This window comes from Nipponia nippon, unplaced genomic scaffold (genome assembly GCF_047370975.1).
Source record: "Nipponia nippon isolate SJK-2023a ecotype South Korea unplaced genomic scaffold, ASM4737097v1 scaffold_2, whole genome shotgun sequence".
Taxonomy (NCBI): domain Eukaryota; kingdom Metazoa; phylum Chordata; class Aves; order Pelecaniformes; family Threskiornithidae; genus Nipponia; species Nipponia nippon.
In genome coordinates, this window is record NW_028262336.1 from 108,432,737 (window position 1) to 108,447,455 (window position 14,719).

The following is a 14,719-nucleotide window of genomic DNA, read 5'->3' on the forward strand; positions in this document are numbered from 1 at the left end:
ACTTAGGAAATAAACATTTGTAAAATTTGGGTCCCTCCTAGTTTTGTATTGTTTCCTGTGGCAGGACGTTGTGTCAGTCCATTTCCCATATTAGCTCCATGTGGATCACCGAGGTGCCTGTTTCCCATGTCTTAGCATGCTGCAGATGAGAACAAATAGTTGCTATTTACAAACACAGAATGCGAATCAGGAAAGTTGATATCGTTTGTACAGGAAGTCATCACTTATTGTTTTAAAAATGTTATTCATTTCCGTAATTAGAGGGATACTGAATATGAACTGGATTTAAAAAAAAAAAAACAACCCAAACCTATAAACTTGGTAAATCCTTTGGTTCAGTAATGAGTGTATGCTATAGCACAAGATGAGCTTCTATAGACAACAAGATGCAAGACAATGAGAAGGAGACTGCAAATCCCACATGCCCCAGGATGACTCTAAGCATTTCTGAAGTCCTCTGTTTGGGTGATCAAGAACAGGCAGGCTGGTGACATTTCTTTGAGGAGCTAGTCCTGACACCACCCTTCTTTCAGCTGGAGAGGTCACTACTGAGTTGCACAGGGGAGTGAGTGTGCAATGTGTGCCGCAGCAACTCTTGACTACACACAGCTCAGGAATTGAGATGTCAAGCAAGGGAAATGAATTCTCTTAAGAGCCTTGGACTTTGCTCTAAGAAAACTGATGGCCTGACTTCCACCACGAGCCATGGGAAAAATCTGATACGAAGCAAAGTCTCTTTGCCAATTTCTCCACTGTCTTGGACCAAAAGCTGCTCTGATCTTTGTTTCGTTATGCAACTGCAGCCTAGTAGTAAAATGGAAAGACTTGTAATGAACACTCACTGTGTACATTGCAGTAAGGCACGGGGAATTTTCTGCTTGAGAAGAGATAACTATGGCATTTAAGAAACACCAAATTATCAGCAGGCTGTTTTGAAACCTATGTTAGATTTCCCTGGGGACAGTGCTGAAGGCTTTTCTTCCTGCCTGCCTTTCTTCTGGTATCTCCAAGACACTCTTTTCCAGTTGCTGGAGCTCATGCACTTTCTTCAAAAATGTGCAGTTCTCTTCATTCTCTACTTTCATCATCTTTTGCCTTTTATCAATTGTTCCCATGGTATGACAGAGGAAAAGCATGTAAGTTCAATTACATTGATATATCAAGGTTAGATTTTTGCAAGAATTTATATAAACTTTGGTTCAAGTTGAAGAGTTGCTACTTCCTGTGACAAAGGTAGCTTTCAGCTATTAATATACAAAAGTAATGTCTTAATTCTACTGCAAGAGAGAATTTTTCTATAAGTGAAGTTGTACTTGGCTTTAGGGTATTAGCCCATTTCTTAGTCAAAGTTCTCCCTCTCCTTGTCTCTCCTCTCACTCCTACTGTGCATGTCTTCTGCCTGCATGCTTTTCCTTGCAAAGCGAGACATGTGTTGGTACTTCAATCAAGCGCCATTCAAAATATTCTGTTTTAAAATCAGACCTCTAGGCTAAGTCAGTTGTCTATTCTTTGTGTACTTAGGTTAAAAAAGGACCTTCTGGTAAGTATTTCTCATCACTGACTTTACAAGGAATCTGGAGAACAAGCTTAGAATAGATGTCTTGCTTTGAAATGATTTAAGTCAGGTGAGACAAATGAGAGCTGGGTAACTAAAGGTACAAGTCCTGAGAGTACCTGTACCCACCAATGCCTGGAATGTCAAACATGTCCACTAGTTTTGGATATTTGGCTTGAGGTGTGTCTCAGGTCGGACAGTCCAGAATGAAGGGCTTTAGCATTAGTGAATGGTTCAAAATGTAAGCCTTTGAAGTGCCAAAACATCTGGGGTTTTGAGTGCATTTTCAAACTCTAGAGTTGTATTGTGCAAGTGCTGAGCGTATGGCATCTCCTTGGGAGGCCCACTTGTTGACAGATAGCTGGATCCAGCCCCAGAACTGACATGGATTTAACATTTAGCTTGAATAGATTGACTCCTGTAACCCTAAAGGTACTATGTTGCAGAACAGGGAGGGCATCAAAAGAGTTCCCCAAAAGGGTCTCTTAAGATCAGAAGCATCAAAGTCAAAATAATTCAACAGGTGAAAAAAGCAGTAAGACAAAACACCCTGAAAGCTAACAGAAAGGGAGATTTTCTTCTTCTTTTTCTTCTTATTCAGAAATAATGTACTGACAGAAGAACTTGCTGAGGCCTGGGAAACTCTTCCTCCCCTGTGCCTTTTCTCTGTCTTTGCTTTTGGCACAGTTTTAATGTATGAGCTGTACGGTTTTGGCTTACACTGTCAGGGTGAATAATATGATAGCACTTCTGCTATGAAAAGGAAACTAGTTGAAATTAAACTATCCTACAGCTGTATCAAGTATGTGGACACATTTTTAGTGTCTAATGAGGTTCCTGTTACAAAACAGAGCCCTCTAGGACTTGCTGACGTCAATCACCTATAATTGCCTTGCTTTTGTCATTGTGTGTACATGGACTTCACATTATAGTACGCTGTGGTGAGCGGAGCATGTGTGGATGCCTTGGCAGCATCAAAGGCCATGCACTAAGCCCTCCGAGGTCCTTCTTCCTCACCAGGGCTTATAGCTGCTACTGAAACAGAAATACATTTCCAAGATGAACCATCATGAAAGAGGAATATATCTGAAAAAGTGTTCCTAATGTCCATTAGCCTTTCTAGAGACCACTTTCTGAACATAGTAATTGCTCTAGCATGGATTTCCTGGCTAATGTGGGTAAGAATATTTTTCCTTAAGAGTTTTAACCGTGTTTTATGTGTTACGGACCTACGTCGATGATAGCATAGTATAACTAGCCCCAAAGGAAAACAAACAAACCCTGCCTAAAAATCACTGTACAATTATGCTAGCAATGCTTTTTGTCTGAATGTGCTCCAAATATAAAGTATTCCCCTCCTTTTTCTTTCCTTTTTTTTTTTTTTTTTTTCCCCCTGGACTTCTGTGATTATTAATTTATATCTCAAGTCTTCCTTCAAGGTTTAGAAATCATTTGAAGAGTACTATTTTACAGGCTAAGAAGAGGCAAGAGTGGAAAAGCCCTTCTTGCAGATAACTGTTGTGCTTCCAGACATATAAAATGGGATTTTTTTTCTTAAGGAACATAGACACCTACCTGTGAGCAGGTTGAATATGTGTCTTCCTTAGGGCGTGATTCATCTCATCATAAAACACATGTCTAAAACAGGTCAGATGGGTCCCATGGCAGAATTCCCCCTTTCTCCCCAATGACAACACTAACGGTTTGGCCACCTAGCTCAGTGAGAAATGCCTATATTTTAGATGTGCAAGTGAGATGAGAGCCACTATTGATGTGCAAGGTTCTCCTCTAATTACTGCTAAACAGCCCTACTAATTTAGCTGGGATAAATAAACTTAGTTAGGGTCAATCCCTACAATGGAAAGGGGAATTTGCTAATTGGCCCATTAACTTTAATGAAGTTTGCATGTCTGTACATTAGTAAAGACTTTGGTCCTCTTCACGTGCATGAGGGAAAAGGGTGTTATGTGAATGCGAGGAAACTGTTTTGGCTCTTTTAGCCTGAAAAAAAATCTTAATGATGAGCCAAGTGTAAGTAGGTATTTTGGAAGAACTTCTGAGGACAAACTTTCAGAGATTACAAGGAGCTCAGACCTTCCTGCAGAGACTTTTCTTCTTGCAAATGTATGTGTAAGTACTCTGACTTACATAGCTCAGATTATTCAAAACAAAACAAACCCAAGAACAGTAGCTGAAGCTTGTGGAAATAAAGAATCTCTCCATCTTTTCTGAATTTGGCATTTCAGTGTTGGCTAATTTAGTTGTTTGTGCAAACCCCATAAATAGCCTAGACAGGTTACTGATACCAGACATAATATTGCTTGTGTTAAGTCTCTTATCAAGTTTGTATCTGGCTGCCAACCAGCTTAATAAAAAGCTGCTATTTATGTTCTTTAACAATGTAGCAAGTGACCTTCATGGATTTCGTGATTTCATGAATGCTCTTTGTGGTTTCATGTTGATTGTAACTGAGAGATATTGTAAGGAACACAGTCAAACCAACACACAGTCATTAATTTCAGGCACAATTTAAAAATACACTAAACTGACTTTTAAAGTAACCTTTAGCATATGCAGATCTTCTGGCTGTCCATCTTTCATTTTGCTACTCTTGCAGGCAGCTCTGAAGCAAAAAAAACCAAACCAAACCCCAAACAAACAAAAATTCAAAGAACAAGGTCAACCCTCTTAGATCTTCCATTCCAAATCCAGATGGAGCTGAATGTGTAACTTGGATGTGGTCTTCAAGATAGGTCACTCCATGATGTTCCTTTTATGTCTAGTGCTTTCTGAACGTAAAAGTGAGTGAAGGTGGCCCAGAAGACCACTGGTGGGAGGTTAGGTCATCCCAGATGTGCTGCCAGTCAGCTGTTCAGGGAAGGATGGCATTTATCTCCCCTTAGGAAGGAATTAGGAGGAAATGTAGCAGGAGCCGCTGGCAATAGCTAGAGCTACGATGGGAGGAAAAGAGGAAAAAAGAAGCAAGGAGTGCTTTTATTTGGGGGACAGAAGGATTCCATGTCATTGGCATACCCTGCCAATGTGGCATAACCCGCCCTGGTGCTGCTATGGGTTCAGCTTTGCCTGATCCAGGCTGGTAGAGCCTGCACCAGATTCTGGTCTTGAGGCACCGAGAGTATCCCCTTATGGCCATTAAGACGGAAGGAGAATAAAATCAAAGGGAATCAGGAAAAGCCTCCACACTCATTATGAAAACAAAACTGTGCTAGGAAACATGATGCGTATTTCTTTTAATCAAAAGCAGGAAGACATTTGGAGCACTTGGGGCCATCAATTGCCCTCCGACTCATGGCGGAAGTCCCTGGTGATGTCAATGGGAGCTCTGCACGCGAATAGCGGGGGCATGGAGACGCCTTGGTGTACCACTGCAGGGAGTGTACCAAGAAAGGCTGTGACTGAGCTTTAAAGCCTACTGAGAGCAGGCAGGGCATCAGTTGACTTTTACAGAGCACTTCATTGACTTCTCCAGGCGCGAACGTGCATTTCCATTGAGGAAGAAAAAAAAAAAGCCAAGCGTGGTGTTTTGTGCTTGTTTCCTGTCCCTGCCTTCGGATGGGCAGGAATCCTGCGAGGTCTGAGCTGCACAGCCCCCACTGCCTCGATATTGGCATCAGTCAGTGGTGACACTGTGTCTGCAGACAGCACCGGTAGTCCCCAGAACAGCTCTTCCTCACACTTGTAATGATCTGGAGATTATGATACAGGAAACTACTTTGCAAAGCTTGCTGGTTTTGGGCAGGAGCTCTTAATTTTGTGACAAAGACGAATGAGTCTTTGGGGAGTAGTAAATCCGTTTGTCTGGTGATGTTAAGAGGCAGGTGACCTCTTCTGTGGCTGCAGCCCCTGAACAACAAAAAAGGTTCTTTTCACCATGCTACAAACAGGTTCATTCTTGGTCTTTCCTTGAATCATATTGCAGAGGAAACGTCAGCCTAACAAGTCCTTAGGGTATTTTTTATTACATATGCATCCTCTATTACTCATAAGTTCCTCTGGCAATCTCGGTGGACATTTAACACCTATTATTAAATAAAACATTGCGGCGGTCTTTAATTTCAGAAAGTTTGTGTAACAGTTTCATTAAACCTCTTTAGGAAAACTTTTTTCGTATCCTGGGGTACATTTGAGATACTGTACCTTAGGATTCCCCCCAGTATAAATTCAAGTAGAATTTACTTCTCTTCCTGTTTGATGTCTCAAACAAAAATATTATTGCATATAATAAGAAAAGAAGATCCTAAGGGCAGAACAGTTCTATGACACTGGGAAGTGCAGATCATACTTTTGAAAGAGAAGCAAAAGTAATGCATTTGAAGAAGTACTTGAGTGAACATAGGTCAACATGCAGAAGTCTGGGACCAGAACACTTTACTAAAGTATTGCAATTTAAGGTTTTATAAAGGGTCAGTTGTTGCTAGCTTTACTAATTTCTTTTCCAAGAAAGATTTCCGTTGCTGTCTGTAAGATTTTTGACTGAGTGAAAATAATAGGATTTGCCTGAAAAAACATTGGAGCTGTAGATAAGCCCAGAATTAAGATCTGAATGTCCCACTTTTTTAAGAGTTAAAAGCCAATCCTTATGTGAATTTTGAGGCAGTCTGTTTGCACTGGGAGTCAAACTGAACCTTCAGACTTGAACACCTGCAAAGAAGATTTGGAGCCCAAGCCTGTGGCTTGAGCCCCTCTTTGTTAAGTGGTCCAAACAATAGCAGCAGCAATGTTCCCTGTTCCCAGCGCAAGCTATTTATGACAATGCCCTTTGTTAAAGGGATTGTTCAAGGGACGGTAAATTACTCTGCCAAGCTTTAGTTATTGAGTCGAAGGGAATGAATGTTTTCCTGGCATTTTCATTTACCTTGTCACTTACAAAAGAGACACATAGGTATTGTGATAGTGGGAAGGAGAAGAATAATTAACTCTCACTAGTCCGTGTTCTCAGGGTTGAAAATACGGCTGGATGATCACAGTAGATTCTTTCTCCTGGTGAAGTGAGCATGATTTTTTTCCATAAATTTCCTTGCAGAGAGCAGGAACGTGTCCTGTTTAGGGGTTTCCTGATAAGTGAATTTCAGTCACTTCCCACCTAATTATATCTCCTGGTCATAATAAAATAGAAATGTCCTGAAATAAGAAACACATCTCTCAGCAGTAGAGATGATGCTGTAATGGGAAAAATGTATTTTATCTCTCCTGGATTTTAAAGGAGATGCCAAAGCACTGCTATTGATATTAAGCGATAAACATATTTTCAAATAGTCAATAATATTGTACTAAACTTGTTTAGATAAAAGTAAACAGAAGAATGATTTGAGGACTTTGTATAGCTTTCATTATGGACAGGGTTAGTCAGTTCTTTCAAGACTGTACGCACCATTACAATTTCCATATACTGTCTTAAGAGTTCAGATATGAACCTTTTCTTTTTCTTCTCTTGCAGATACAGGCAATCCATTTGTAGAGATGCACAGTGATATACCTAAAATAATACACATGACTGTGGGAAGAGAAATGATCATTCCATGCAGAGTCACAGCACCAAACACTGCTGTTACATTGAAAAAGGTACCTCAATCCAAGCATGCTCTGAAAGTGTTATTGTGGATGATGCTTTTTTTTTTGTTTGTTTACATCTATTGTAATGCTTTTGAAATATTTCAACACTTTAATATTTCTTAAACAAGGTTTCTGGGTGTCCGTGTGTTTAGAAATATTTCAACCCTGGAGGTTTCATCTCATATCTCACAGGAGGGCTTCATCAAATCTCTTCCGGTGGATGAGAGTTTTCTGAAGAAACTTAAACTTTCCATACCATTTTATGAAATTTTCACTCATGAAGGTTTCTTAAGCCCAGGAAGGAATTTCTTGTTAGGAGAAGAGATTTCCTCCCACCTCTTCCCTTGCCCTTCCTCTCCTTTTCTCTTCTGTTCTCTGGAACAGCTGGTAAGTGCAGTCCCTGGAGACTTGCTGGGGCTGTACAAGGATCTCTGCAAGCCTTTGCCCTACCTCGCTCCCACCAGCGACTTTGCTGCTTCCTTTTCCATGTGAGTGCACTTATCATCAGACAGGGGATGGCTTCTCTATGTAGGGAAACTTGTGCAGAGTTTGAGATGGTGGGGGGCAGTTTTAGAAAATCTAGACATTTTTCATGTTTTGGGGAAACCATTTCTTTCCTAGGTTGCTTGAGAGTTACATGGACAGTCAACTGACCTATATGTCTGTAGTAAAGTGCTTGGTGTCAAGACAGAGAATGATGCTTCTTTTTTTAAAGTTCCTTTGTTTGACTTGAAAATTAGGTGGAGGTGCCAGTGATGTTTTGTTTCTAAATAAAGGGAGTTCTGTACGTAGTGGCATAGATGTTAATCATTGTTACAAGGAAAAGAAATTTGTCTTTTTATACAATAACATGCAATTGCCAAAGTATACCACTGTAACATGCTTATTTAGATCGATACAAGTCTTTGATTCCTCTTTGACTACAGAGTTTTACACCAGCCACAGGTTTGATCTTGTGTTTTAACTTGACCTAGAGGTTTACAAATTATATCCAGCGCTGTTTTGCTAATATAGATACTGATTTTGCCTCTTGGTTTCCACCTGTTAAATCACATGAAAGAAAGCAAAATGCAGAGAAAAGCAAGTAATCTGACCTAGGATGTTACCGTGTGTGTTCTCCTGCAAGAAGTGCGCTGGGGTGGATGATGCACAAGCTTCCATGGCTATAGAATCAAAAGCAGATGAGGCTTGGCTTTCCATAGGGTGGATGTTGTAAAGTGGGAACTTATTTGGGCACTGTATTGTCACATCTGAAATCTCAGCATATTAAATTCCTAACTGAGAAAATTCCTGTTAGGTTTCTCTCTTATTAAACAATATAAAAATATTTTTTTTCTCCTTATTTGGAGAAGATTGAGACATATCTAGTCTCTTTTTTTTCATATCAACTTGCCTTTAGCTTGGGGTTGTGGTGTAAGACGCGTCTTTACACCATCAAAACTAGATGTAATACTCTGGGAAGGAGAAAGCGGAGGTGGAGCCAAGTCTTGAAAGAAAGGATTGGTTGCTTATATGTTTTGCATTCCAGGAAAAATAAATGTGTTCCCTAATTGATCCCAGAATTTCCTGAAGTATGTAAGCTACAATGCATTACATAATATCTTACTTTATTTATCATCTGTGACATCCATGTGTGAAGATTCCAGCAAGGGTTTGCTCACATAGCAATTAAGAGATGTGTTAAATGCATTTCGCAGCTGCAGGCAAACTACTTCTAGAGAGCTGGCAAAAGCTGTTCTGTGTTTTCCATTTAACAATAAAGGAAGAATACAGTGTCCTCATAATGCAGTCCTCTGGAGCTGGAAAGAAAGTCCCAACATTAGAGTCATTAGATTCTGCATTCTATATTGCCAGGAAGTCAAAATATGGAATATTTTTTGGTAATCTCTCTCTTCTGAAAGGACTCATTGGGCCAGCTGCATGAGCACAGCCTCCAGCATTCTGTTCCTGTGCAGGAATTTCTTAGTTTTACTGAACCAACATGAGGAAGATTTATTGTCCATGTTCAGCACTACAAATGATATTTTTACTAAAACTGCATCTTTACCTCAGTCAACCCTTTTCACATACTGTGTTGCTCTAACTTCTAGGCTGAACATCTGTACAAATTGTACTCTATAGCATGGCAATCATATACAATATAAGAGGAGTCTTAAAAATCAAGAAGCTAATAAAACAGGGATTGGGAAACGGGGATGGAGCTTCTCATTCCTATTTCAAATCCAGCCTTCAGGTCCTCTTATAACCTATATCTGCAACAGCTGATGGCTCTTTCTCTTCTTCATCATATGAAGACCTGTGAAATCAATTGATAGTTTTGATCTAATGTTTAACAGACCGATATCCAAAGCCTCTGAAACCATAATTCCTATCAATATGATTCTGGCAGCCTCATTCGAGATCCCTAAAATAAGATAAACCTTATTGCAACTAAGATATGCACTTCTCTTGCCACTTCATTTGCTCTTATCTTGCTAAACAGAGAAAGCATCACCTTTTGGTACAATGGTTTGATCCCTCTGTTTATTCTCCTGTTGGATTTTCTGTCATAACGTCAACAATGACATCCACGGGAACAGAGGTAAATAAGCTTCAGCATAAGGAATAAAAAGAGGAAAAAAACCCCAAAGGTGTCGAGAGTCACACACCTGGACAGTCTGAATTCTTAATAATGCCACCTCATCCTTCCCAAATTGATGGAAGGGGAAACATGAAAAAAAAAGAGAAGCATTCAAAACTCTAATGTACGTTTTTACTATACTTTCACCTGACTCTTTCCAATACAATCTGCCTTTGGAGACATGGGGAACCACAGCTTGACTATATACTCTTGACCACATGCATACACCCGAAACCTTGTGCTAGCACTGTGTTAATGCCACCGGTTACCAAAAAGGTTCAGTAGTTGGTGCTGAGCAAAGAAGGAGGCACAGCCTATGCCAAAAGAAAGTGAAGTCTAGTTTGAAACAAAGTGCAAAGAAGGTAAAAGGCCAAGACTGCACAGGGAGCCACAGCGATGTGGTTCATGCAGATAAGTATGTAGACAGTAAATTCCATGTTTACTGCAGCCGTCGCAACAAATTGGTTCTTTGAATGCCTCTGACTATCTGCTGGTACCCATCTGTAAGCTATTATTTTAGCTCAATTTATCCTCTGCTGCTTCGGTGGAAATCTCACTGTTCCAGCACTGTGTTTCTTCACAGGTTTACTACTTCTCCCTGTGATGACCAAATGGCCAAGTTTTTTGACAAGGCCCTGAACTACATTGGCCCTGCTGTGCCTGGAGGATGGACCAGGTGACCTCTAGAGGTCCCTTCCAACCTAAATTATTGTGTGATTCTGGGATCCTCTGTCCTGTACCATCCATGCAGTGCCCATGATGATGATGATGCCATGTCTCTAGGTGGAGGCCTGGAAGCCAGTTTAGGGCAGAGAAAAGCATCTGTGCTTCTCTGATAGTGGGAAACAGGTCTTCTGAACCAGTGGGGTTGGCAGAGGAGAACAGAGTGGAGGAGAGCTGGGTAAGAAACCAAAGCAAGTAAGGAGAGAGGATAGAGTTGTGAAGGGCCGTGAGGGTGAGCACCCAGCCACTACCCTTCACCTCTTCCAAGACAAAATCCTGGTATTTCCACCCTCTGAAAGGGACTTGTTGCAGTATCTTGTTTCCCCAACTTAGGCAGAGACCAGCTGTGTCACAGTGGTCTTTCACTAGTCATAGACTTCAGTTTTCTAAAGTATCCTGTACAGTAAATTCAAAATGTCAATTTGTGCTTTTGTGTGTGAGTGTGTGCAACTTTTTAGTCTCAAAGCTGCAAAAAAGTACACAAAAAAATGTAGCTCTAGCTGTTTTTGAGGGGTGTCAGATGAGTAAACTGTGCAGGCAAGGACATGCCTCCAGGGCAGGTAAGCCAGTTGGATATACAGACCACTGACAACATTCGGTGTTGCATCATATTTCTGAGCACTTTATTTCCAAGACCCAGACACTTCCCGGGTGTTTTGGTTACTTTCCTGGTCCTGGAGTAAGGCTAATACAAATTCAGTAATCTATCAATTAACTAATTAATGTGAAGTGAATGTGTTCCTTGGGAAATATCAGTCTAGGGAGGCTCTGAAGCTCTGACTTGACTTTTTCTTCATGGTATATATGAAAACCTATAGAGGAATACACTCAGAAATAGTTTGGTTTCCACCAAAGCAGCAAGAGGATAAATCCAGTTGAAGCCCTTGAAAGCATAACTATGAACTAGTTAAACCAAAGCTTGAATATTTGTTTTATTTAGAACAGGAACGGCAACAGAGCTCTTAGAGTCCAAGATATTGTTGAATGGTAGCCAGCAGGCTATAATGTAATGGGCTTTACTCGTGTGTGTGTGTGTAACGCACACTTCCCTGTGATTTGCATGCTTATTATAGCGTCTTATCAGCTGTTGTAAAGATAAGCAATTCTACTACAGCATTTTGTGCTCTGTAATTATTGTTCATTCGATTCATCGTGCATTTCTGTTGGAGGAAATGGCATGAGATGAGTGGAGGTGATCTCAAGGGCAGCTTTCGGCGTGCGCTGAACAGGCAGCATCGAGGGTGCTGCGTTTTGGAGAGATGCTGTATCACACAGGAAGGTGCTGGGCTGCCACACTTCCCCCAGCCTCTGGCAGCCACCCATGCTGGCTTTGGCCGTAGGAAGGAGAGGGCTGGCCAGCATACAAGTCCTCTGCTCAAATAAAAGGGAAGAAAGATGAAGGGGGCATAGTGAAACTGGGTGCACAGTGAGAGGTGATGGGCTGCAAGGTGCTTAGCTGACCCAGAGGTTTTTGCTTAGGGCACTAATTCACTCAAACTCTGCTATGTGCCATCTTTAAAAATACATTATTTTTACCATAAAAGCAGGCTTTATAAAAATAGAGTCACATCCAGGCTTTGTACTCACGGCTGATCTCTGTGTTATCTAAATGGTTGCATTTATTCTATCGCTAAGGCATAACAAAAAAACATGATGTGAAAACAAGAGCTCTTGTCTGAGCTTCAATGCCTATGTCATGTTTTGCTTTTTCAGGGCTTTCTTGATACCTTATTAAAATGGGGCTTAAAACTCAAAGGATCCTAATGTAAAATATAATTTGTACTGCTGACAAAGTGAACACTTGATCCCACGTGGCAATATTTTAGTCTCTATTAGATTTCAGGTCTTAAGTTTTAAAACACCTGATGGCTTTACACTAATTACTTGTTGGGTCCTGAACTCCTTCAGGACTTAAAAGTGCCAAATTTTTAAAATGTGCTGAATACTTTTTCTGTGGAAATGTGATATATTTAGTGTTACAAGGTGTCCTTTCAAAATCTCTTGTCAATATGACTTTCTTCATTCAGTATGATCAGTAGTTCTGAATAAAAATGCCCAAGGAAGCTTTGTGGCTTTAAAATTTGTACTTCATGTTGTATGTAATGACTTAGAGACATGTACTCTATGACCTGTCAGCTTTGGAACAGCCATTCATGTTCTTAACTTTTTTTTTTTTTTTTAAACAGTCCAGTCCTTTAGACAACATAAACGTGAGAAGCATCAGATTGAATCCTAGCAGGAATTTGTTAAAGCCACGAAATGACAGCAAATTAAATCCATTTGTCACCTCCATTGAAAAATGTGTATTTGTGTCTCAGTGGTGAAACCAGGATACTTAATTGCAAAGGTTTGCCAAGAGGAGCACTTTAGCTGCCAACCAGGAGCCAACAGAATAGCAGCCCAAGCGCTGAGGCTAATGATAGTGTCAATCTATTGTGTCATAAATTACATCCTGTTATAAATAATGAAATCTTGGAAACAAATAAAACATTCACATTCTTCACCCAGATTTTTCCTCTATTTTGTGATGAAAATGTGACTTGAAAAATCTGCATAATTAAATGTCATCCTTTCCACTTTGATTGGCATTTTTTAGGGCATTTTTTTCCCATTCCTTTTTATTAGGCTGCTTTGATTAGAGAGTGGCATGAGGATGAGTTGTTTTTATGATGCGTGTTTGACACTTCCAGATTCCACGAGAAACCCTAATTCCTGATGGCAAGACAATAATCTGGGACAGCAAGAAAGGCTTCAGAATACCTAAGGCCACCTACAAATTCATAGGGCTCCTCAGCTGTGAGACAACCATCGGTGGACACAAGTATAGCACAAAGTACCTAACACACCGAGAAAGTAAGTAGTGTTCTCCGCTTCCCATCTTTCAGAAAGCACTCTGCCCTGGTGACATTATTCACTTTTGTTTCTCTTCATCATGTGCAGCCAACACGATTTTTGATGTTCAGTTAAGCACACCGCGTCTTGTCAAGTTGCTGAAAGGAGACAGCCTGGCAATTAACTGCACTGTCACTGCAGCCTGGAACACCAGAGTGCAGATGACGTGGACTTATCCTGGAGAGGTGAGTGCTGTGGTTGAAATGAAGAATCCGGGAGTTTCCCATAGATGATGCTGCATCTAGCATCCCGGGAGGAATTTTGCCTTGAAATGCTTGCCGTGATTCACATTCCATTGGTTTGACCCTTGCTGACATGTCTTTAAAGGTTTCTTTTTTTCTTTCTGGTGCTTAATTGAATGAGTAAACATGTTTACACAATGTACTCTGGTTATATTGCATAATTGCGAGCAAACGCTAGTGCTGTTTCATCCCTGGGAGCTTCTTTTCAACCTGGAGAAATGGTAGAAATTTATCACCCAGTCCCAGGCAGGGACTCTCTTGTGACAAAAAAGTTTTCAGTGAGGCTGTCTTTCTCAACACATTCATTTCAAAGACTGGCAGACAGTCAGGCACCCGACTCGAGCATGTTTAGAAAAGATATTTTGATTTAGCTAGCCAAAATCTCATTTGTTAAGTGTCACATGAACAATCCTCTTGTTTTGACAGCTACAGGAATGATCTTGAATGTGCTTCTCCTCCCCCCACATTGGGAGCATCCTCATAAATATTTGTCGCTTACAGAATAACTGCCAGGGAGTCCGTGTAAAGCTGATAAGAAATTTGACATTAGTTTAAGGTTTACAACTCCCATTCCTTTCATGTCAGTTTGATTTATGCTAGTGATTCAAGCCAAGATCATTTATTATGTCACTCATTGTGCCTAATCACAAGCTGAAATTATGATTACATTATATAGGGAAGATTAATGCAATTGTTTCTGCATGCTGTAGCCATTTTCCCTGGCATTTTTTCACCTCAGAAATAAACAACTTAGCAACAAGTAATGCTCCAAATACATGATACTGGTCATTGCTGCCTTACAAAGCCCTAGCTGGGCACCGCACTTGTGAAATTCCACTTTGTTTTTATTTGAATGGTAACTGAAGGGTGCTCAGTGTTTATAAGACACCAACGATGTCCTGGGTTAAATAAACTTTGAGGCCAAAGGCTGAGGGGGAGTTGCAGGAAATAACTCCTCAGACTCACATTATCTTCAATTCCACCCAGTTATTCCCTTGCCAAATCTAGTCCCTTTTCTGTCTATAGCGTTTCCAGAATTCTCCCCTTCTTGTGTTAATGCACTCTTCTTCTATATGTCTGCTGCCTATGGACACTGAATCCAGACACCAAACT

At 40.5% G+C, this 14,719-nt stretch overlaps 1 protein-coding gene across 1 annotated transcript in view; it reads left to right on the plus strand.

Moving 5' to 3' along the window:
* The window catches only part of FLT1 (fms related receptor tyrosine kinase 1), a 112,971-nt gene that overhangs the window by 19,569 nt on the left and 78,683 nt on the right, over positions 1–14,719 (plus strand). Inside the window, exons 4-6 of the mRNA XM_087757374.1 lie at positions 7,014–7,138; positions 13,163–13,325; positions 13,413–13,549. Coding sequence (XP_087613500.1) covers positions 7,014–7,138; positions 13,163–13,325; positions 13,413–13,549 — 425 coding nt within the window. The remainder of the gene's footprint in view (positions 1–7,013; positions 7,139–13,162; positions 13,326–13,412; positions 13,550–14,719) is intronic.